Genomic DNA, 25,737 nt, shown 5'->3' on the forward strand with positions numbered 1-25,737 from the left:
CCTTTGAAGTCCTTTTAAATAAGACAATTGAGAAGTTTGAGGTGAAACGTATCTGCAATCTCTATCGTCGCTTATCATTGAGAGGTGATGGTGTTGAAAATTACTAGTCTAGTCCAACGCATGGTCGGTGAGTTAAATGACAAACTACACTATATTAACACAAACCCAGGACCCCTATGATTTCTGCATGGGACTACATTTACTATTAAGGATAGGGAAAGGTATGGAAGGACCGGCAATGGTGAATCTGGGTCACCCAGTGAGAGATCTGGACAAGTCCCTGAGGACATCCCCACTGAGCACTGTTGTCTTAGGCCACCATTTGTCATTGACTGGGACGCTGTGTGCTGCCGTTTGTCATTGCATGCAAAGACAGTGAACCGAGTTTGTATGCACGAATGTCGAGGTTGACGTGGCCCGTATGCCTGCGTCTGACAGCCCATCTGTGTGCTGGTCAGTGGCTGTTATTACAATAGAAAGTGAGAAGTGACAACAATGCAGGAAACGACAGAGGGGGGCAGTCAACATGCAGACTGAGATTAATGGCTGAATGAAAGCATATGGCTTCTCTAATGTAGGAGACGTGTTTAGCATAATTTCATTCATTAACCGTGTCCTCGTAAGTGAACCAAGGCCTCAAAAAGTATGCACAGAGAGTCGCCACATGCTTTGGCAAAGTAAAATGTGCGATAAAGTGCATATTTGCATTTATTTTTCAATGCTCCAATTATGAGCGATCAGATCTATCAAAAACGCAATAAACTGAAATAACTGTAACAGCAAGCGTATAGTTGACCTTGGCAGTAGTACATAAACAATTCAAAGTATCACTTTTCCTTGACTCTTCCTACTCTTAATGTAGAGGAATGCTAAAAACAAAAACACACACAAAAAAGTTTCACATAGCATAACAATATCTATCCTGAAAACACTGCAATATGCATGCCAAGCCAGTAGATGGTGATATAATTTTGGCAAGAAACTACCATGCACAAACTGTTCCTCCATTACTGTTCTGATTTTGACATCTACACATTCGCTTCTGCAGCACATCGTTTTCAGCATTACCATAAACCAGTGCTTCTCAGATAGTGGGCAGCCAAAACAGTTGAAAATTACTGGTCTAGTCCAACCCATGGTTGGTTAGTTAAAGGTACACTATATTAACACAAAACCAAGACCGCTATGATCTGCAGGAGACCATGTTTACTATTAAGGCCCCCCTTCGATGTGATGAGCTGCCAGGGAGCGCGAGATGTTTTCAATGTTAGTGCTGACCTGCCAGCAAGTTCAAATGAATAGTACTCAACATGTAATTGGACTTGAATATGCTTGTATGCTCTCCATTTACTTGGTTGGTATTTTCATGGTTTCAGTTTCAAGTTCCGTCTGTACAGTACAGACAAATGAATACCATCTTCCCCGCACCATATGGCAACAAAATGGTTCTTCCTACTGCGTGAACCATTTGGGTGGCAAAACCATCAACTTAGTGCCAGGGTGAATTATTGTATGTACAGGCAACAGAAGGAAAACAGTGAGTTTAGTTGAACTTGATTTTACTGTTTAACTATACACTTGCCATCTTCGGTCACAAATCCATCCTGATCGTCAGTATCTGAATTGAACAGCTGGGTAATTTCGCCATTAAACATGTCAGGTTCCTTCTCATCATTGTCGGGGTCAGTCTCGTTGTCAGGTGGATGTTCAGCAATGATGATGACTTTCGCCAAAGCTCGGACAACAGTTAAAGCAGATACCTTAGCCCAAGCATCCACAATCCATTAAAACATGGTGGCGTAAGTCAGCCGGCGCTGCCTCTGTGTTTGCAGTCTTTCATCCATCACTCTCATACGGATCGCAACTTCACTTTCAACGTCCTGTTTACACCAGTGTCCAGCAGTTGGAGTTATTTTGTTAATCCTCCTGGAATGATGGTAAGGTCCAAATTTAATTGCTTCACTTGTTTTTTCACAGTAGCAGAGAGATAGGCCAGTGGCGTGGTGGAGGTTAAACGTACGAACTGTATTACGTATTGTTCTCTGATTGGGTTACCACTGCTAGCATAGTATTATGTCCCTGTGTCAGCGGGAAATGGTCCAACACTAATCAAGCGGAGCCCTTACAGAAGTTGCACCACAACAGTGCACACATAAGGCACACCGGTTTATAAGGCGCCTCGTCCATTTTTGAGGCTTGAGGCTTTTAAATGTGTGCCTTAAAGTGCGGAAAATCAGTGCGGCATAAAAACATTTCTGTCCCTTAGGTGTGGCATGAAAGAAAATAACTGAGAACCACTGCTGTAATTATCATTTTTAAAGGAGAGATTTTGACTAATCATAAACATCGTTTTAAACACAATTACAACTACTCCCCCCCCCCCCCAATCTCCTACTAAATCTCCTACAATCAAGTAGATATAGCACCTTACTTCATCAGGGCCATCTCACGGCCATTGTCCACTGCACTGTTAGATGGAGTAAATCAAGGAGGGTCGCATTCAAGTCAAGCCAGGAGACTTTTCATTACCATGGCGCGAAGAGAATGATTTTCCCTGCAATGTGACCTTCCCCTTGCTGTCTGTACCTGAGGCTCCCGGGTTGCCTGCTTTTTATTAGGAATTATTTGCATAAACTGGCAAGGGAAGGAGAAGCGACGGGTGCATTTTCTGTGACTTTTTTTTTTTGGTTATCATTCCATTGTCCGTGCCTGGAAGGTTGTTTTGCAAGCGGCCAAATAAATTGCCTGACATTCCTGGTACAAGTAGGTGGGGGTGTGTAAAGGCTAAGCTTTAATTAGCCTTAAATCACCCTGTGCTATGGGATGTCCTGATTCATTTATGAAGGAGGAGGTGGGAAGTCAGAGGGGCCCAATGGTGTGTTAGTATCCCATTGGTTCGGGATGGCCCAATTACTTGCGTGCTGCTGTCTTTTTGCACTTGATTCAACACAGCATCACTCTCATTTCCGCACCAGTTATCTACCTCTTACGGTTACTTATTCTAATTATTGGGGGAGTTGGTGTGGTAGTAAAATACATCTTTAAAATCTTGTCCGACTTCTGATACCCCTACGGTAAAAAATTAAAAAAATAGCACACCCCCGAGTGTAACTTTTCTCCTTGTGACCCTGCTGCACACTATGGATGAACTTTGTTAAAACCTGCACCCCTACTGTGTTGCCTGTGCTATAATTTTTCTGTCAAATACGCCACACGATGGTGCTGTGATTAAACACCCCCACGTTTGACCCTTTTAGTCAGACTCACTTATTTCACACACAGCCCATGATAAGGTGGTTAGCCTAATCATCACTAAATTTGGGACTGATCCAAATTTGTTCCAAAAAATCCAAAGAAAACCAAAATGTATCAAAACTGAGGCAATTTTTCAAATTGCAGTAAATAAAGTAAATTAATCTGTTCCAGACAAGCAAAAAAATTGTATACAAAATAATTTACATGCAGAAATGCAAATTAATTATAAATTACGAATAGATGGAACACATTGCCCATACATTCCAACTTTCTTTTTCCCCGTGGCGGGTTATTTAGTGGTTACACAGACAGCACAGACAGTGAGTTAGCAATGCAGAGGGTGCCTTATTTTGTCACCCCGTTTCGCGTGCAATATTATATGTGCAATATTGTCCAAAAACCAACACTGTATGAAAACTGAGGCAACAATTTTGATGACGAACAACTCATAGAAAAAAAACTGTATGAGCAATATTGATTAAAAAACATGGCACCCATCATGAAAAATGCCTTTGCACAGGTATGGGCGGGACTTAGGGACTACCTGGCCCTTTACCTTTGCCATTTGTCCAATGATAACAACAATTTGCGGATATCTGCATTACATGTATCCTTGCATGTCTTCAAAAGCCTTTTGACCACAGCCCATAAAAGGCACCAAAAATGTCATTTTTATTATAAAATCACAGCATCCTGACGCAACCTCGTTTTGGTACTCTTGCTGCAATGGAGAATTTGCATTCATGAAATAGCCATTCTGCTCAATACGCACACATTGGGCTCTCTGCTATGCTTGAGTATCTCAGATGGGATTGTGCAGATGGAATACTGTGGTATGATGTGTACATGTCTGGTTCTGCTGAGAAACCTGAGCTCATTACTGTGGGGGAATGGAATTGTAAAGATGGATGTTATGGCCTTAGCACAAGTTAACGTAAGCATCACAATGTCTCTTCACAAAAATCTCAGATAGTGTGGTAAATCCTCTGCGTTTGCATCTGTGCCCCTTAATAATTAAAAGGCAAAAAAACATGTTTTGGTGAAAGCTTTTCTTCCTTGGCCTGGGGATGACTGATGGAAAATACTGAAATTCAACACTAATCCGCATTTTGTCCAGCCAGCATCTAGCAGAGGTGGTCGTCAGCATTCTTTGTGGTGTGCCAGCATGTAATTGGCATTTGAAATTAAATGGAAGTGTTCCGCGCTAGGGCACAAAGCGGTAAACAGTACAGCAGAGGGACATTGCACTGAATGTCCTTCGATCGACAGCCCCTCACGCCGTCACCATATGGGCAGACGAATGTGATATACAGTCACTGGAAATTCAAGACACTTAAACGTCAGTTGCCATCGTCATGGTGTGAGATAACACATTGATGGGAAGAACCAAAAGTGACACAAGGAGCTGCTGAAAAGACTTCTTGCGGGGCACATCACATCTGCAGAAGAGAATGCTGCGGCAAAATGAGCAGTTTGGTAATTAAAAATCTATTGTTTGCAGTGGGAAATAATAGGGATCAAAGGGTCTTGTATCAGCACACCCCTCCAAACACTAAGGCGGCAGGCCACATGCATTGCACAAAATGTCAAATAGCTAACTTGTTCAAGGCGTGGAAGGAGGGGGTGGGGATACGGGGGCTTTAGAGGCGGAATGAATGCATCGCATAGATAAGAACGCCCAAGAAATTCCACAAATATCCACGAATGAGGGACGGCGTGATGAAAGTTTCTGCTCCTCACAATTTTCCATTAATACCCGCCAATGACTGGAGAAAATAATGCAAATATTCTTCGCTTGTCATGCTGCATTTGACTGGAGCGCCAAAAGGGTAACAGGGGTAACATGACCTGCATTATTCAACAGCTTAGCTTTGTTTGGCCATCAGACTGTACACTTTCCTCTGTGTACATTAGGATTACTAATGCCTCATATCGCTGACTAAAGTGTAAAATACCCAGGACATGGGATATTGTAAGTCTATAAAAACTCAACACCAGTTTCAGAACGGAAAACGATAAGTACATTCACGTGAAGTAGGATTCAATGCTGACAAATTATTTGTTTTTGCAGTCAGAGCATTGAAAACCTGTTTAGGACTTTGTAAATACAAGTTTAATTATTGTTAGAATCCTGTAGACATGAAATACCCTCCCTATAGTCACCTTTCAGGGTTTCCACTACATGTAATTGATTGTGGCAGCCCCCCACTACAAATAAAAGCCACCACATCTTTAAAATTAACTTGTAAACAACATTGTAAAGTAATATATTGTATGTACTGCATATGCTATATAGCTTATTATTTATGCACATTTTGACCACAATTAGTGTGAAAACAATAAAAAAGTATCATAACTGCCGGATGCTGGTAGAGTGGTTAGCATATTTGCCACACAGTCAGGAGATAGGGAAGACCTGAGTTCGAATCTCTGCTTGGGCATCTCTCAAGAGTTCTTCCTGTGCGTGTGTGGGTTTCCTCCCACATTCCAAAAACATGTATGTTAGTTTAATTTGCGACTCCAAATTGTCCATAGGTATGAATGCGAGTGTGAATTGTTGTTTGTCTATATGTGCCCTGCAATTGATTGGCGACCAGGCCAGGGTGTGCCTTGTCTCTTGCCTGAAGTCAGCTGGGATAGGCTCCCCGCTACCCTAGTGAGGATAAGCAGTATAGAAAATAGACTGATAGATACAAATGTTTCACTGCGCTTAATTTTGAAATCACCTGTCTGCCGTGTTCGCACTTGCTCATGTCATGACACTCAATGCGTCTTTGTGTTGATGTTCAGTGTGTTCCTCATTATCATGGAAATAAAAAATTGTCCATAAAATGTGCAATCAATTGACGACAGCTTGTCACATGAGAACCCCATCTATACTGGAATGTGTGATCGCTCACGTTTCAATCTCATTTGACTTTGCACTGCCCCTCTGTCAGTCGCTAGCTAGATCACGGGCGAGCTAGACGTGGCTACCACATTCATGCTAACTTACTTTTTGAAGTGTCACTTAATCTTAACAAACATGCCGTCAAAATACTTATGTCTTGTCTGGAAAACACTAGATGATTGTCTAAGTTGTTCAAACATGTAGTGTGTCCATCTTTAGATGCTATCACAGGGTCGCAGCTAGCTCATATGCTAGCTGTACTTCCTTCACCAACTAATGTAATTCAAAGGATATTTGCTTCACCACTTTGTATTTTCACAAGTGTTCTATTCAAACCTGACACCTGTATTTAATGATAAAAGAGCACACTGAGTGGAGATATATTTTGTAAATAAACTATAATGAAATGTTGGCAGTCACATAAAAGCTCACCTCTCCTTTCTTTTAGTCAAAGTAGATTTAATAATGCTGCAAGTTGGATACACCTGTGCTATCTCTACACCTGGACTCGCAATTTATACTTTTTGGCAGGACACATTTCGACTAAAAAAACAACAAAACATAATAGATCAGGTAACAAAAAGTCAAATTGACCTGGAATTTCTCACACAGTTCCATGCACTCAACAATTTCCCACTGCAAAGAGATGCTCTCATTCAATTAAAAATGACAAATAATGCAATGATTTCTTCATGTCCACTTCCCCAGTTTCAATCAAGAAAACATCCCATAATACATGTTACTGTATGTTGTTATGTACTATTTTAACTACTGGTGGAAAAAATACATCTTTAAAATCCTGGTCCTCTCTGCAGTTAACCAAAAAATGCATTTGTTACATACATCGGGCTAATCCAAACAGGCACACAAAAATCCCATTTGTGGCATATAGATATGCAAGTACTGACTCATTTTTATGTTTTTGCCCTGGACTATCCTCAAAACTAAAAGCTTTAACAAAGAGATTGGAAAAAAAACAAACCGTATTGCACAAATTAAACAACAAAATGTGCTGATGCACAAGTACAAACAGTGGCCAAGTTTGTACAGACTTAAGCAGTACTGCAGGACATGCTGTGGGTATTTGTAATGGTCCAGTCACTCAATGGTAACATGGCGCACCATTAAAAGACCAGGAGCAAAAGAAGCAAAAAAGGGAGCTTCTCCTGCCACAATGGAATCCTGAATCAGAAAGCTTGGCTGCCACTGGCTTCCCCCCACCAGCATGCAGGTAAGGGTGGCCCATTCATAAATCACTTTTATTCTTCCCTGGCGTGCAGCAGCCTCACCCCTTCAAATGATGCACAGTGTAAAGGGATGAGGGGGGGACGGGTGGCAGTGCGGTGAGGAGGTGTGTGGGCGGGAGGGGGGGGGGGGGGGGCAGAAAAAGAGGAGACAAACTAGCACGAGGGAAGAGCCCAGGATGATGGAGGAAGCGATAATGTAAAATGTACAAACTGGATTCATTAGAAGCAGTTCTAACGCCAGTGTGATGATTACTGGTGAGCAGTCTCAAACAGTGCTGGAATTAAGAGCACCAGAAAGGAGCTCAAAAAGCCAATGAATGAATGAACATATAAGATAATGATAGATTTTCCTGAAGTACAAAAACCTGTAGATAACTTTAGTACAAAGCAGGAACACAACATCTAATTCAATTATCAACTGTTTTAAAGACTGAACACGCTTTTAAAACAGGAGTGGGGAGTACTGTTACGTACTATAAATGAAACCAAAAAAATCTAATTACATTAATCCACAATGCTAGCAAGGAGAAAATGAATCAGCTAATTAAATGTTGTTTTGGTATCCACACACAATGCATCTGAATTAAAAAAAAAAAAAGAAGCCGGTATTATTGAGCTGCACCACTACTTGTGGGACAGTCTGCACGCCGTCCTTTTATTCAGCCAAACAAAGCCCATCCATTAGAAGAACCATGTCTTATTCTTACTGATCGATTGACTACTCAGCTAAACATTGACGAGGCAAAATTGATCAGGGAAGAATGACGTAAGAGGTGCTTGAATGTATAACCGATTGAAGAGGTCGGCAGGCTGAAGCGGCTCGGACATGATGGATGGGAGTCATCATGTGAATGTTAATGTGAAATTAACAATACATTATTAACAATTTGATTAACTTTAGATGGTAGACAATACGAAGGAATGACCAAGCTGTTTTTTTTTCCTCACAAGGAACTCTTGAAGAAAAGAATCAATACTGATATATTAACACTAACTTTCTAGTCTGGGGAACTTCACTCCAATCACTTTCTGCTCTGTGTTTCAATATTTACATTAATTTGTTATTCTAATGTTTTACCTCAATCCCAGACCAAATTTACTTAAGGATCAATATAGTATTCACCAAAAAACATTTACCCTGTTAGCGTCCTGTTTAATTTTCTTATGTAAGCTACTGGGCTCCATATTATATGCTACTGTAAAAACAACTTCAGAGGTGTCATAATACTGGTACTGGGGTACTACAATTTAGACAATTTCAAAGCACTATTGGGAACATGCTGTTTTGTGTGTCTGTAGCTTTAATGCTAATGAGTTGTGTTCGTCAGCACCTCTTTGGCAGAGTGTGTGTCTCCAAGAAGCGCTATTGTGCACTTTATCTACTTTTACATGTATACTGTAACTCTGCACTTGTCCAAAGTGATAGATGCTTTATACTGTATGACATACAACAACATAACTCCAGAAGTGGGACAGTTTGATGCAATGTTGGCAACAGAGCTAGCGAGACTATGTGAGCTTAAGTACTAACATCACAGTTAACAGCAGCATCATGGTAGCTTAGCATATTCACTGAAGACAAATAAAACAAACTTTCAAGCTCCCATTTCTGTAGCTGACTGACGGTTAACCTTCAGCGCCCGAGGCTTAGTTTTAAAATGTGCAGCGAAGCCTGCTTGGAAGATGTCCTGGGTCAGAGGTAGTGTCATTTCCATGACAAAGATGATTTTCTTTCCTTCATGACCTCATGAAAACACACAACTTCCAAAGAAACTGTTTGAGCGCCTCAAAAGTGGAGCAAACAAGTGTTTGAGATTATATATTTTTCTGATTTTTGATGCTCATAAATATACTTTAGGTACACACATTACCGTGAGACATAATTGACTTTTTAATCATGTTCTAACTGAATTAACCGCACCCTCCACCAGTAGCTGCAAAGAAGCAAAATCTGTTACATTCCTATAGCTATGTAGCTATTATACAACAGAGACCTTGAGCCATAAAAATTCTTAGAAGAGAAAAATCCATAAATCAACTGATCATAACCATCCCTGGTGTAGAAACAAGGCGGAGCCAGATAAGCTAATGGCAACTGGGAAAACCCATTTGGAGCCTCTTTGAATATGAAGCAGTCGAGAGAAAAGGTTAGCATACCAAACAAATACCATACTCTTTATGTCTAAAATTAGCTGACAAAATGAAAGCTCGACATCAGGGCACAACAAGCACACTAGTGCTGCTGCAAATGTGCACATTGACTTGTTTGATTCTTTGAGGACGTGGTTTTAAGAAGAGATATTAGCTTGGAATCCATTTCACTGTCTGAACATTCAATTATGCAACGGCCGAAAAGATACTGTAATTGAAAGCCTATAAATTATGATGATGAAACATTAATTAAATCTATGGTAAATTATCTCCATAAGTGGGGGAAAAAAGGCCTGCCATCTATCAAGCTGAGAGGTGCGAATGGCGTCTTATCAACTCAAGAACCACATGACTGCATGGTATTTTACCTACTCATAAAAATAGACATTGTTAATTCATCTTATATCATTATTCCCTGCAACTGTTTTTTCATGTGTTCGTTGTATTACTTCAAATAACACGAGCTGGATAAAGCGGAGGGCACTGTCACTGCAATATAAGAAGGAAGGAGAGGACAAAGAGGATGTTACATTAGTACAGTATGAATGTATCTCATGATGAGAGTGACTAATTAAACGTATTCTTCAGCAGGCGCGCCCCGGGAAAGCTTGAAAAAGACATTTGAATTAGAGGCAGCTCAAATAATTTTGAGCGCCTCGGAGGCAGACAAGGTTGGCATTTTTCCTCTCGGAATTCTGCAAAAGCAACAGACAGATACCTTAATAATCTCCAAGAGAAACATTGCATGAATAATGGCGGAAAATAATTATAAAAGCACACTTCACTCACTACTTATAGAACTGACTTATAGAGAACACACAAAAATGCAGTCACACACAAAGCAAACTACATTCTTCTCCCTGACAATGTACATTTTTGAAGCATTTGTTGTATCCTCATAACTAACTAACTAAGTGAACCAAACTCTGACACCGGTCATACAGGGAACAAAGTGAATATGATTGAATAAACAATTCTAATTTTTTATAAACTGAATTTAACGATAATCTGTACTTCTGCCTCTACAAGCTGGTACCCCATAGTCCTGAAAGACTCGCCCCAAAATTCCTCAAGGTACACGGTTCAAGTCCACAAAACACATGTAGACTCAAGGACCCTGCCGAGAGCTGGTCCACAGTTCCACAACCAGGACAAAAAACACACTACTCCTGAATTCGAGTTTCAACTATCCGGCGGATACCGTGGAGGAGAACTTTTATTTCAGAAGCTATATTTCTATAAGATTTTTTTTATTTTAATAAAACACCTTCACACGCATAGAGCCCCGTGGTGTAGTGGTTAGCATTCTGGACTTTGGAGCAAACGCCTCGGGTTCGAATGTCCACTAGTAGGCTTCATTGGTATTTGTCAGGAAGGGCATCCGGAATATAAAATGCTCAAAACAAAATCAGTATGGCGACTTTGAAATCAGGAAAAAGCCAAAAGAAAAAAAAAATCTTCACACGCATATTTGGCTTAAAAATATCTTAACATATATTGTTTATACATATTAAACTTCAGGATACGACTTTTGTTCCATATCGCCCAACTGTTCAGCAATGTCTCACTCTCAAGTTCTTTACTCTAAATATAGGCGTGAGCGTAAGACCACCATAAGAAGACTATGGTGGACTAGGGTGTGGAGGTCAAGAGGACACTGAGGGTGAGAGGGGCTTATATCAGCAGAGGTGGTGGTGAAGGATGCAAAACAGGAGAGAGGGAGGAGGGGTCAAGAATTAAGAAGTGGAAGCATGAGAGACCACTTTATTTGGCACCACTAAAAATAGAGCGGCAAATGGTAGCACAAGCTAACCTAGCATTCATCTCTGCTTCCAGCCCGGTGGAATCGATAGGCAGGGAGCCGGAGCAAGGCTTCCCGGAGACTGCAGCCAACAGTTGCAGAAGAGGGTGGGGGGTGGGGAGGGGGGAGTCGAGGAGTGAAGGTGTGTGTGGAGTGGAGCACAGCGCTGAACTATTTTTTGCCCAGCGTGACTAAATATGGTCAGGGAGGGTTGGTGGGACAAGACACAGGAGCAGCCCAGCAACAAGCGCTGAGGCATGTTTCCAATGCTTGGCTTCACACAATGTGCTAAAGCTGCTGCCATCTTGGCCCCTTGTCCCTTATTAGCCGTCACTGTCGTCTTCTTACTGCACTCTCTGGACCACTGTCTTTTACTTTTTAACTATTCTATGCCGTGCTATGATGCAATGTCAGACTAAAATGGCACACAGCAGACCTCTAACAAGGCTTAAATTGCTCAATACCAAATTGGAGATACAATTTCGGCATATTTCCAAATTTATGGTTTGTTTTTAAGGGTCAAGATTTATTAACTGAGAACATTAACAAAATAAAGACTAAATGTTTTAAAAACTTTGCATATTATTTTTTTAATGAGCATTTTAACTGGCACTATTATATATATTTAACATAATCATGTTAACAAAATTGATAGAAAATGAATGAATGAATGAATGAATGTTAACAAATAAGCTAGAAGACCCGAGTTCGATTCCGCCCCCCTCGGGCATCTCTGTGTGGAGTTTGCATGTTCCCCCGTGCATGCGTGGGTTTTCTCCAGGTACTCCAGTTGTCGCCCACATTCCAAAAACATGCTAGGTTAATTGGCGACTCCATATTATCTTTGTGTTAATCATAATTTGATTTTAAAAAACATAACAGTGGTAATAGTCTTGTGTTAATGTTAATATTTTCCATATTTGAATTTCCATTTTCCAAACTTTTCCAGAACAAGAAATGTCAAATCAAAATCCATATTTTCCTTAGTTTCTTACATACTTTCCAATCTAGCGTAGGAACCCTGGATATTTTGTTGTACTTTGTTGTATTAAGTTTGGGTCAGAGTGATGAACTACATTTCTCCTGAAACAGGTTAAACCACAACCAAACCAACCAAAATACCTACTTCCCAAACTGCCAATATTAGCCTGGATCAAATTTTATTATTCAAACTATACCTGTCTCCTATCGGTTCTTTTTAAAGGGCCTTGCTAAAAAAAAATTTGCTTGTCAAATATTCAGAGCAGACTCCCAAGCCTGGAGTTAGGCTGAGTGACAAAAGTGCATCCCAACAGCCAGATAAAGCCGTAGTGCTGAGTGTGTTTGTGGAATATGAAAACGGTAAGAGCACGAGGATGCTTGGTACACAATTTTAAGCCCGCTCAATCATCCAGGCCATCCTCCCGACTTCTTGTTTTTAGAATGATGGAGAGAAGAGTGCAGATTTTTTTTCATACCCGTTTCCTTTTCTCTCCAAAAGGCAGATCACCCAGTCCTGTGAAGGTAGGACTTTTTTGTGTGGGAATGTGCGCACGTGGCTGCTTGCCCCTCCGACCTGCCACCACCCGACTCCCACCCCTCCCGTCGCCAACTCTGGCACTCATCCGCCACCTCCCTCCCCCCAATGATAGAAGCTGATTCAGCGAGTCAGGCGTGCACCCGGCACACACCATGGCTGCAGCAGCTGGAGCGCTCTTTAGGTCATTATGGTTCTCGTCACTAAAGCGTCACAAAAAAGGAGGAGGACAGGGAAGGATGCTGTGATAAGAAGCTCATCTGACAGGTAATATTTGGATGGAGTTCACCCCGGATGGGCCTCTCTCTCACACCCTCTCTCCTGTTCGGATGCTATCAGCTAGTAACCACTTGGTTTGCCTGTGAGTCGCATCATCAAAAAGAAGGGGTGTGTGTGTGTGCATGTGTGTATGCGAGGGGCGGAGGGTGGAATGTAGTGTTCTGCAGCAATGCCGGGACAGAACTTAACCAGACAACACGTCTTTCCTGTTTTCTTAGAAGACGTGAAGAGGAAAAAGTAACCAGAGAGGAAGAGGATGCAGGATGGTCCACATGGATTTAAGCCCTTTTCTGCACTGTCTACACTATCTCTCTCATCTTTCTCCTTCACTCCCTCCCTCCCTAGCGTTGGTCTCTCCCCCCACCACCTCGCTCTGTCTGTTTCTGGCACTGACCGGACATGCTGCTGCTGCTGCTGCTGCTGCAGCACGGCTTCTTTGGCTCATTAGGCATTGTGGTTGCAGTCTTGCCGCTATCTAATGACGGACTTGTTAACTCAAACCTGCGCCGGCACCTGCTGTCAGCTTCAATTTGTCCTCTGCGCCCATGCATCTTCTAAGGCACAGTGATCATGGATGGATGCTAAAATTGACTGGGACATACTTTTTGTTTTTTTATTAACACTTTTTCCCCACTTGATGGGATTATCAGAGCACTTTTTTTCTAAAAATTACACCACGGGGCAGGGAAGGTCGCTGCCTTCCTTAATTGACGGGAGGTAAGTTTAAGGACACACCAGGCTGCTTGGGGTGGAAAAATGGAATGTGGCGACCAGAGGGATGATGAGGCATCAGAATAATGAAGAGCACACAGGTCAGGAGTTATGAACGGGGAGGGGGAAAGAGGATTGACGGAACACAGCTGTGAGAAGTGTATTAACACAGATGTTGGGGGGGTGAGGAAAAACAGACGTATGGATGAACGGATGGGAGGGTGTGGAATAATGGGGTATGGCTGAACCTGCATTATAACAAAAGCTAGCAACCTACTTTATTGAGTACCTGTAAGAGACTACAACACTGCAGTACCATGGCCCAAAGCACAACCGATACAACAATCACAGAGGTTAATTCACCACCCCCACAACCTCCATCGAGAAATTTCACTCCTCTGTTTTTGCTCATCACCTCTAAGGTGACATCTGTGACATCTCCCAAACCTTTAAGGACACGACCTACCCAACCCAAAATCATTCATCACTTCTAACTCATGCAATATCTAACACCGCAAAAAAAACACCTTTTCTTGTTTATCTCCACACTCATAAGCCTCCTTGGTTTATTTTCCATTGCCGGAGCATTCAGCCTACTGACGAGATTAGTGTCAACTTGTGGAATGTGTTGGACTGGGGCAAATATTCATTAGAGGCCTACTGAACATTTCTCACTGTGGTGCAAATGGATATTGATCTGCTGGTGTGCACCAACCCCCTCTGCGGAGAAACAGCTGGTTTCCCTATAAATATAGACAGGTGGAGGAGTGAAGGATGGCCCCAAGTGCAAAAAATATGGTAAGAGTGAAATGGGGGGCCCCCGCCAATCCACAAGCGCTGAGTGGGCATTAGCGCCTTCATGTGACCTATGGCCTGCCTGTGTGCCCAAAGCCCAAATCCCACTCACAAAAGCTTCCTGTTCCACTTGGATCACCCTTGTTTTCAAACATCAGCAAACGCAGCGGAGAGCAACCGGGGGCGTCACTGAAACAAAAGTGACGTGAGGGAGGAGGAGGAAGAGGAGTGGAGGTTAACGTTATGGCGTTGCAGAGTGACAGCCACAGGAAGAGGAGGGAGAGAGAAGTGAAAATGATAAGTATGGTCATTGAGACGGGGGTAGGTGCAACCCAGCACCGTGGACTCAGCAGAGGCCGTCATATAAGACAAGGTGCATGCAGAGGAACCTTCCAGCACACAAGAAGGACACTCTTCTCCAGGCAGCAGCTGTAACCAACTTGGTCATTTTTACTCTTTTTTTTCCCTAAAAAAGCACCCCAATCCTGATCCCTCCTGGTTTCTTTCTGTCTGGAGGACAGCAGGGGTCACTGGGATAGTCGACTATGGTATGGACTACGAAAGCGCTGCTGTGGGGCGGCGGAGGGAGGTTGGGGGGACAGCCTGTTCAGCCTTACATGGAAAGCCTGGAGTGTTGAAGTGAATTTACACTCAAAGTCACCTTACAGTGCAGACTACCATACTTGGGAGGGAAACCGGTGAGAGAAAAATTGTTCCGCTCATAACTTCTCTGTGTTGGCCAAAGGTGAGAGAATTTCATGTGGTGTCAAGACTGCCTCCTTAGTGCACATACTTCTTTATGTACCCATATGAACATATGACAGCTATGGAATGTAAAGAAGTATGTATTCTTAGTGAGGTGAACGTCCTCGCTCAAGGAAAATGATGCCTTGTGCTTTTTTGCAGGCTGTGATAATTGCGCAAGAGGAGGAAGAGTACACAGAGAGAGGGGAGAGAGAATGCTTATGGGATGTAAGGCTCATGCATTAGCTATACTGTCTCTGGGCAGTCTCACTGCAGCAATAATCGCTGTAGGGAGCTCGCTGCTTTCGCAAACTGGCTGACTTGGCCAATAAAAATCTCTCATCCAGGATACGCCGACAGTTCATTGGACAATTATGTAGATTAGCGTAAAATATAGTGACAATGGTGGTGGCAGTTTAGATAAGTGCTTTACCCTCCGACACTTAAAGTGAGGGCAAAACGTGGCTGTGTGACATCACTGGGCCTTTTTCTGTGCTGCAGTCATCCAGCTGCAATGTAGCACCACCACCTCTAGCTAGCGCTGAGTGGTATGCTGGAGTTACCACTTAATGCCATAATCTTTTTACATGGCTCAAGAGAAGAAAAAAAACAAGGTGAATTTGGACCAAAGGACCACCATTGTTGGAATAGTTGCTGAGTAGTCAGACCGAAGTAAGCTAGCAGGGTATTCGTATGGTTGCATCATATAACTTCAACAACTTGTGTGTTTAACCAGGACTGGCCTCCCGTTATGCTGCTGTTCTTTCCCCCCACCCCCAAACACACGCCGATCTGCCTGCCCCCCTTTGCCCCTCTCATTGTCCACGTTTGCTATGCTTGCCAAATGCTTTGCCGGGGGCCGCGTGGCAGTCAGATTAGCGCATCAAAAAAAGAAAGTGACAATGCGGGATCAACTCTGGCCTGTCAGCTGATTCCAATTGTCAAAGAAAACACAATATGGCAGAGAGGCGCAGGGTGAAATAAAGTCAGGGATGAAGAGGGGAAGGGGAGGGAGTGCACAGTTTGTACTGCCAGCTATTCATATCTCGAACTCTCACCTATTCTTACCCCCCCACCCCACCTCTCTGCTGTGATCACTGACAGATCATGCAACAGTTTCAGCACGGGCTTACCTCGGAAATTGTTTTCAAATATATTTTGACAACAAAGATATAATAATAATTGCAGCAAAATGCAGTGTTTTTAATCTCACAAAAATGTGCGAGTGTAATCAGTGACTCATGGCTATGTAAATGTACTTTAATGGCTACGAGGGCTAACAGTTTATCATGAGGCAAGGTCACACAGACAACTCTAAAATGTAATCTGTTATTTGTTTTTGACAAGTGCAGCCTTTTCACACTTCATTTCTTTTACTTTCCAGTGCAAGCATAGCAGTGTGCCTTCCTACAAGGCCTGCAGTAGCGACAAGCGGCTGCCTGAGTGACAAACACAGCAGATGCTGACATTATCAAATGCTCAGTGCCTGTCCGTGACCCCCCGCCACCCGTGCTTTTGCCCTGTTATGGGCCTTAAGACGAGGTGAGCAAGCAGGCCTGGCTACCTGACTCTTAAGTTTGTCTGTGTGTGAGCAAACATGAATGTGCATATGTTTGTTACAAATAGAACTGCATTTGTTGTCGAGCTGGCCTGATGCTGACCTCCATAGTTGTCTACAAGCTATGCATATAAGCCTCAGCTGTTATGGGACACTTTGAGAAACTGACTTGCGCCTTGGCGGACAGAAACAAAAAAAAATTAAATAATTACAAACGGACTACATCCTCACAAAATAAGAGTATACGAGTAAAAAGCATTAGTTGATATCTAAACACACATTTCAGTTTCCCAACAAATGCAAAAACAAACCAAAAAACAATTCATCATAATAGAAAACTAAATATTACTACCACTGATGATACATGTCATACATGTTAATACATGTTCCACTTTTGAAATTATGTCATGTAAATGTTTCTCAAAGAATACACACCTTAAAATAACTAGGCGAAAAATAAATACATACACAAAAATTTAAATAATAAAATGTTTCAGGATGCAATTAATATGATAAAGATTAAAAATAATTCAAAGTACACACAATAGTTATAATAGTATACAATAATAATAATAATATAATAGTCACAATAATTATTAAATATAATAAATAATAATTCAAATTCATATTTAACATACTACAATTTTCTTTAAAAATATTTGTCCGTAAAATCAACATTATTAAGGGGGGTGAACACATCCTGGAGATATTTCTTTTAATAACTATATATGTATTATAATAATAATGGAGGTAGTAGTAGTAGATACATTTTGCGGCACAAAAAAATGCATCACTAAGTTAACATTATTGCTTACAGCAGTAGGAGTATAATTAATGGTCAGGACATGCATGCAAAAGCATAAAAAAGACTTTCTGATTGATTGAGTGGCTACTATTTTATACAGTATGTTACTAGCGTAAAGCCAAGCCCATGAAGAGTTTCTCAGTCACTAATCAGGCCATATATGTATTGCATACTGCAAATGAGTTAGCAGGACATAAGATGACTGACTTAAATTTATGTTGTCGCAACACCAGAGAGGATTGCTTGAAACGTACAAGTGTGAATGTGTACATGTGTGTGCGCGCGGCTACGTCTCTGAATGTGCCAGGAGGCCGTCTAAGTGACCAGAGCAGGCAGCCCACTTGCAGCAAAGGGCTCATCTGTCAGAGGCTGTAATTGCTTCATGACTCCCGGACATTTGACTCAAGTGCACAGTCAAACATTATTATTTTCCCTTACTTTTTTTTTTTTTTAACCACAAAGCACTTTTGTTATTTGAACTCGGACAACTTAAAACAAGGAGGATGAACAGCCTCAAAGGAGAAAGCAGCGCTGGGCTGATTAACTGTACCTATGTGTTATAGGTGTTGCGGTGGCTAAATGTGTCAAGTGGTGGGGGTGGTAGTGGGGGTGAAGGTGAGGAAGCAAGAGAAAAAGCAGTACAATTTGTGGTGGTTTTAATAGGACACTCTGGTTCTGTTGGACATAACTTTGAAAGGTTGCCTTTCCTGCAGCTCTCTGATGTGTTGCTGAGAAGAACGGGCGGGAAAGAGAGAGAGAGAGAGAGAGAGAGAAATCCCCACAATGCTTTGCTAAAGCTGGTAAAATGGAACCAAATCACCTCTTGAATGGATTTGGTCCCCTTCAACCAGCTGTAGCTATGCTTTGATGACTGCAGGGACTCCATTGATGCCTCGGTGATGACTGAGGTATTACTATCCACATCTACAGTGTCCTGTGATTGCTCAATGCTAAATGTCTCCTTTGTGGGGAAAAAAATAATAATAAAGTTCCACAGATTCAAACTTTTGGTGTGGTCCACTGCCCTTTCTGTCCTTTCTCTTGATAGAATTGGTATTCCGACCGCACTTGTGGAATATTCAAAAATAGCAGGGGCTAACATATGGCGTATGCTGTTTTAGGACCCCTTGTGCAAAGGTGTAAGACATCTCCTTAAATGACTGTCACCGGACGCTAACAGTCGATTATGCAGTGGGCAGCATCCCTCAACAGGAAAAAAGGAAACGGTTAATGCAACCCAACAGGGATGTGAGGGCCATGTAAAACAAGGTACTCTCACTTTTGCTTAGACTGTCACCCTCTACATGCGTCTTGAATTAAAAACATACATGGGTACAAATCGACACTAATATCAGCTTATTACTAATATAAGCTCACTTAACAACACGCAACCCCACCCTCCACAAGCTGACCTGTACGTGCAGTATGTACTACTTATTTATATTATCAACCGCAAATATTTGCACACGTGCCCATTTACACTACTTACTGTTCTGGAAGTAACACTGAATTGTGCGTGTTATCATATTATAGAAATACAATGAAAGAGCACAAACATTACAGGGAAGTGACATGCTCAAAAACGGCACAGACCGACCACTGCAGGGCTTGTTTGGATCCCCGTTTATGAGTCACTGCGCTATTAATCGCACTGTTTACAGTTTTCTAGCAGGTACCTGCTACCAGCAGCCCGGGGGTAAAGACAAGAGATGAGCCAGGCTCTTATGACGGGCCGTACTAAACACACCCGAGAAAAGTGCTTTTTTAAAAACACGTTGGGATGACTTGTACTTGCTTTTTTTTTTTTTTTTACATTTGCTATGACAAAAAAAGGACATCGCTATGTGTTAACACATTTGTAGAAAAATGCATAATGAATTCAAATATAAATTCTCTGGAAATATGTAACTGAGAACGTCCTTTGAGAGAAAAAAAGCACAGGTGGCCTAGCCTCAACAAACTTAAGAGGGTCTTAAAAAGAAGAACATGAATATAGCACTAAAAACAGCACCCCATGGTGTAACTCTTCTACTCCTAAACGGCTGCACGTAAAAAGACGAACAGTTGTTAACATATTCGCCACTGCTATTTGACTGGACTATTATTTTATTAAAAACACCACTCTGATCCTCATAAAACAGGATGAGTAGACATTTCTTACACGGCTCAACAATGCTCTAAAAGCACTCCCTGTAACTTTACATGATTTAACCGAGTTTGATCACATCTGCACGTGTTCAGTGTACAAGTAGGGGAGATTTTAAAAGGTGACAGTTGGACTATGGACTATGGAGGTTATTTAAATTTACATCACTTCCTGGCATAAAAAGTATGTGTTTAACGATAAAAAGATTATTATAGTGGCTAATATAGTATTATTACACACTGAATTAAAAGGCAAGTTATTAGACTACACTGGGCATGTTGGGGTTCTCATTCATGTCCATAATCTCAAGGGCCTCAGATCAGTTACAATATTTCCAAGCACTTTTTTGTGAAGTACATCAAGGGTACGTCTTGAAAAAGAAAGCATTCGAAACAACTGCAGAAAACACACCAGGTAGGTAGTTTAGCCTCAGCCCGGGGGAGAGATTTTAGAGGGCTTCAGGACTCGTGGCCTGGCTCACTGATATTGGAGGAGCTGGAGCGTGAAATAAAAGTAAATGGGCAGACTATAGAAGGGGGACGTATATCTTCTTGTCTCTGAGGTGGGGTTGGGGGGGTTGGCAACACATACATTCACACACGCACACACACAACAGGGGCTTTGACACAGTACTGCTGCACTCCAGCATTTTTCATCTCCAACTTGAGTCCTCCACTGAACCCGCAATTCTCCTTCCTTTACAATCTAAATCCTGCTGTACAAACATAAACCACAACAAACTATATGTACTTTATGCAAGCAAGCAATTTCAAGTCCACCTCTGCCAGCTCGAGACCTTCTTTAAATAAATAAAGGAGAAAACGGAGGGAGGTATGTGCATGGAATAAGTGATTGCTTTTCAGTGAGGCAAGGGGCAGAACACTGCAGTTTATCACCGTCTCATCACACCACTCATGGACAGGCCCGTTGAGAAGAACATCACAGGAAAGTTGTATATGGCAGAAGGGCATGCAAATACATGCAGTAAAAGATTAGATTATGCTCCCTGTAGGCTTTTAACTTGTACCCCCGTTTTATCTACCCATTCTTTTATTAGTGTCTATTTTCTTTTTAATGCTGAAAAAACCCAACCAATTGTCTTTAAACACCTCCAATCTCTTTTACAATCAAGATTAAAGTCTTGATACTTTAAACTTTAATGTACAATGTCTTTTTAGCTTTTTATGTGCCGTTTGATGAGTCTGACGCAGAGGAAACTGGAGTGTTGACAAACTTATTCGGCAGGTTAGCACAAGTCTACAAAGCCTGGCTGCAGGCAGATGTTCCATAGTTGCTTATGCTAATGAAATAATGCCAAGGAAGGGGGATGCCATTCGGGCTGGGATAATCACAACTTCATTGCAAGGGTGCTCGGAAAGCTCTACAACCCTGACTCTACAATGTCCATAAGGGGGTCTCTGGAAGGCACCTTTAAAAGCTGGTGGTCAAATACAAAAAAAAACCAACAAGTAAGTTTGCTGGAGACAAAAATAGACACAGTCAAGGACAACCACTAATGCCCAGCCAGTCGCTTTAGCAGCCTCTGGTCACACCGCAGAGTACATGAACAATTGAAAGGCTATCAACACCACCACCACAAAAAACTATTCTTTCAAGGTTTCATAGACCACTGGGAAGAAGCAAAGCATATTGTATTATTGACAGATTTTATCTTTCCTTCATACTGATACTGTAAAGTGCAAGGTCACTGGAGATGAATCACTGGTTTATGTATAGATTCTGAGCTAAAAATTAAACACTGAGGTCTGTAAACGTGAAATGCACACAGAGCAGTCTGAATGAAAATCCAATTAAAAGGTTTTGTCGACAGAAATCAAAAAGAATCCCAGGGGCAATAATTTTTCTTCAGGTCTATTATTTATCTATGATGCTGCTGGCTTGTGAACGCAAGAAAACGTACAGGGCTTTACGGGGTTTGAGGCTGGATTTCTGTCAATGTAATTTGAAAGTTAAAAAAATAACGAAATTGAAAGTGTCCTTGCAGATAGCGAGCAGATGAGACACAGGTATAGACTAGATTATGATTCTGTATAATCAACGTCCTGTCGACCCGCTCTCCAACTTGATCCTTTTGAGGCTCTTTTCTGGGGTTGAGGGAGTGACGTACAATTCTCTGCCGAAAGGCTAGGCACTGAGAGTCATCTCAGTGATCAACCACAACGCTCCTCAACTATTTAGCTTGTTAGTTCTTTGTCGCCAGAGAAGAATGGTAATTAAAGAACAAAAGCGAGTGTTATTGAGAGCTGGATCCATGTGTCTTTTCGTGCAAATGTTGATCCATGGTCACAAGGGCGGGCTGCACTCTCGTTGCGTACACACAAGAATAACGTAACAATAAAAAATTACAAATTGCAGATTTGGAGTGGCAGGGATGAGCCGACATAATGTATGCCAGCGTCTTCCAGGAGCATAATTCAGGTTTAAAGGTTCCATACCTGGGGTTTCCTCGCAAAGCGGCGTGGTGCAAGGCGTTGAAGCCGTTATTGTTTGTGATGGTGACATCTGCGCCGGCCTCCAGCAGCACTGACAGCATGTCATCCCTCTTCTTGCTGATGGCGTCGTGCAGGGGTGTGTCTCCCTCTGAATCCTATAAAACAAAACTTGTGTTACAACAGCTTGCGCTACATTAGCTTTGATTTAATTCTAACAGGGCAAATGATAAATATGCATTCATTTAATTGTTGCGAGATACCTGGAGGCTGGGGTGGCAGCCAAAGTCCAGCAGGGTTTTCACCACCTGCAAGTGGCCCTTGTTGACAGCTATGTGCAACGGAGTCTGCCTGCGCTTGTTCCTGGCATTCAGGTCAGCGCCGCCCCGTTGCAGGACCTCAATGACAGAGCCCTCGTCTCCGAAGGCTGCGTGATGCACTGCCCGATCCCCATCTTTGTCCTAAGTACGGTACACCACCAGTGGTAAGGTGTGGCACGTCAACAAAAAGTTTGACTTCATGAAAACACCTCATCATGCTAACCTCGGCCTCCAGATCAACGTTGTGCTTGAGCAGCAGCTTCAGGACGTCCACGTGGCCATTCTGACTAGCCGCCTGCATAGCAGTGTGTCCAGCACACTGCCCGTTCACCTGCAAGAACAGTCAGATGTCATTATCATGCTTAGTGTTCAAATATGTGTCCACTCAATTAACTGTATTGAACATCAGAGTCTGCATGCATGGCCATGTTTCATCGCCGTGCAGCAAAAACTTAGGGCATAAATATTCATGAAGACTCATTTGGGAGTCTCCAGACATCTCTTGTCCTGGCAGGCGGATCACGGGCAGGCTTTGTGTGCTCAGCTTTAAACAAATAATTTCAATGAAAGGCAGTGGGGTATATGGCCAACCATTACACACACACACACACACACACAGACACAGTTAGTTATCATACTCTCTCTGTGACTTAAGTCAATAATGCAAACTAGGTGTAACCAGTAATAATCTGAGCAAGCTTCTTCTGTCTGGCAAACTGGAGTTTCCTATGGCTGGCAGGCTGAGTCAGGCTGCATACAAAGCACGTGCGTGCACACACACTCACACACAAAGTGCGCACATCTCAACTGGCTTCTAGTGAGTGAATCAGGTTTGTGCTGCAGTGCACACCAATGCGCTTTGTGCCTCCTCTGGGCCCTGCGGTAATGCTTTTCAGATTGAGGAGGAGGATGCAGAAGTGGGAGGATCTCAGCCCTCTCCTTGGAGACATTCAGCCCCAATATACTGGGATGAGAGCGGTGTGCGGTCAGGACTATTTGTGCACCAATGAGAGATATTCTACATTTTAACATCGGAATTATCAACTGATATGTCGTACTATCAAGGTCAGTCATTAAGTGCGTGTGTTTCACAATATTAGTTTCACGATAACGTGTGTTCTCCTCCAAAGCCCAGATATCCAGCTGGGTCCTTGTCTAATTCAATGTCTGCACCTCAGAGTCAGAGAGAAGAACAGAGTTTAGCCTCAAATTTGGAGGCTGTAAACTTTTGCCCTTCAGCAGCCAGCTGCGTCTCCTGTGCGGCTGCCAAACATAGTCCAAAAGGCTAATGAGGGGAATGACTAATATTTCCGACATACTTAAAAAAAAAAAGTACCGTTTCCACAATTAAATCTCCCAAGATGAAATCACACCCAAAGCCTGAGGCCCCAAGCTAAGCCTCTTCACATTAAAATGCACAAGCCAGCTGTAACAAAATTGCTAACTGACAAATAGAAATATAAAAACCTGGTCCCAAAGTATGAAATTTGCAGTAACTTGCGGTCGATTTCGAAAGCAGCCTTGATAAAAACGATGAGTGCCACCAGGTGGTAGCTGAAACACTTACGTCAACATCAGGTCTCTTTAAAATGTCCTCCACCTTGGCCAGATCTCCATTGGCTGCAGCCTTGACCAGCTCCTCATTGATGTCGCCGGACTCCTGTGTCTCAAACAGCTTCTTCAGCAACTGAGAAAGACGCTCTGGCAAAAGCAGAAATGGGAAAAACGTCATAATGGGATGTTGTGTTAGTGTCATGAAATAATGGCAGAGGGAATCGGCTGTACGAACCTCCAGAAGCGTTGCTAACAGCGGACCCCGAGGGAGCAATCTTGGTAACGGCGGCGGGATTGTACGTCCATGATGTCCCGCAAACCTCAACCTTCAGGTCACTGTCAGAATAGATCTGCTGCACACGCCCCACCTTCCCAAGAGTCTGTTGATAAATGTAACACATTAACGACACAATAACAGACGTCTAAGGGCTAATATAAAACAGACACAGAGAGGAATTGTGGTTAAAAAACTATGTAAAAAAAATACAGGTGGAGTGAAAAGGTGAGAAGAATTGTCCTTCGAGGCCGAGAGACAAAGCTCAAAGCAAAAATAACAAGTGACATATAAAAATAAACAATCACTATATTTTATTATGAAGTCAGCATTCATTATTACTAGATAGAGAGTGGATGAAAAGAAAGGGACACCTCTCAACTCCAATATAATAATTAACCACTGAGATCCCCCGCAGTTGCCGGGTGTGTGGTTTACAAAAACATAACCGTTAGTCTCTATTTAAATATATTTATTAAATTTATTTAAAGTTGACCAAAACAAGTAATAATATATGCAGCTGTAGGCAACCTCCTGCTGTAATTGTTTCAATTCCACAAGATGGCAGTAGTTCCATTCAAAATATCAGGAGTGGTGAGCATCTGGCAGGTTTATCGACCATTGCACATACTTTAAAATGTGGTCACACTACTCAGCTATTGGTGTGAAATAAGCTATTACAACACTGGTTCTGTTGCTGAATGAATGAAACCCTGTACTTACAGGCAGCATAGCCTCCGCCCACTCTCCATGGCCTCTTTGTAGCAGCTTGATGCGGTCGATGTCGTAACAAATCTGAACCAGGTCGCCAACCAGAAACTGAGAACTGCCTCCCTCTGCCCCGGCAGCCACTTCACCGCTGCGCACCACATTGGCTTTGGTCAGCACGGCGGGGTTGAAGGTCCACCTGCAGACACACATACAAAAAAAAATCAAACATGTTGTGAGGGGCTAATTCTGCAGTAAATCAGCAGCTGTAATGACGATATTTAAGACTCACCTGTTCCCACTGGGATACTGAACCACAATGTCGTGATCTTCATCGATGCCACACACCGTGCCCGTGGTGGTAAGAGTCTCGAACATGCCATCAGTCCATCCGCCGTGGCCGTGCTGGAGAGACTGGACAATCTCGAGATCCAAATCAATATTGACCAGGTCTCCAATCTGAAGACCGCCAGGGTTTCTGTTGCCATTCTGCTCACCTGCAAGAAAAAGGTAAAATGTTATCATGACTATAT

General features: G+C 42.4%; 1 protein-coding gene across 6 annotated transcripts in view; it reads right to left on the bottom strand.

Annotated features, from left to right (window-relative positions):
* Window positions 1–25,737, bottom strand: part of mib1 (MIB E3 ubiquitin protein ligase 1) — a 49,159-nt gene that overhangs the window by 13,212 nt on the left and 10,210 nt on the right. For all 6 annotated transcript variants that reach the window (XM_058066446.2, XM_058066445.2, XM_058066444.2 and 3 more), the window contains exons 6-12: window positions 25,497–25,701; window positions 25,220–25,403; window positions 24,458–24,602; window positions 24,236–24,369; window positions 22,892–22,999; window positions 22,612–22,809; window positions 22,355–22,506 (exon numbers count right to left, since the gene is read on the bottom strand). In XM_058066446.2, the coding sequence (XP_057922429.1) occupies window positions 22,355–22,506; window positions 22,612–22,809; window positions 22,892–22,999; window positions 24,236–24,369; window positions 24,458–24,602; window positions 25,220–25,403; window positions 25,497–25,701 (1,126 nt within the window). The remainder of the gene's footprint in view (window positions 1–22,354; window positions 22,507–22,611; window positions 22,810–22,891; window positions 23,000–24,235; window positions 24,370–24,457; window positions 24,603–25,219; window positions 25,404–25,496; window positions 25,702–25,737) is intronic.

The sequence above is a fragment of the Doryrhamphus excisus genome, linkage group LG6 (genome assembly GCF_037039965.1).
Source record: "Doryrhamphus excisus strain RoL-2023G ecotype Guam linkage group LG6, RoL_Dexc_Guam_v1.1, whole genome shotgun sequence".
Classification (NCBI taxonomy): domain Eukaryota; kingdom Metazoa; phylum Chordata; class Actinopteri; order Syngnathiformes; family Syngnathidae; genus Doryrhamphus; species Doryrhamphus excisus.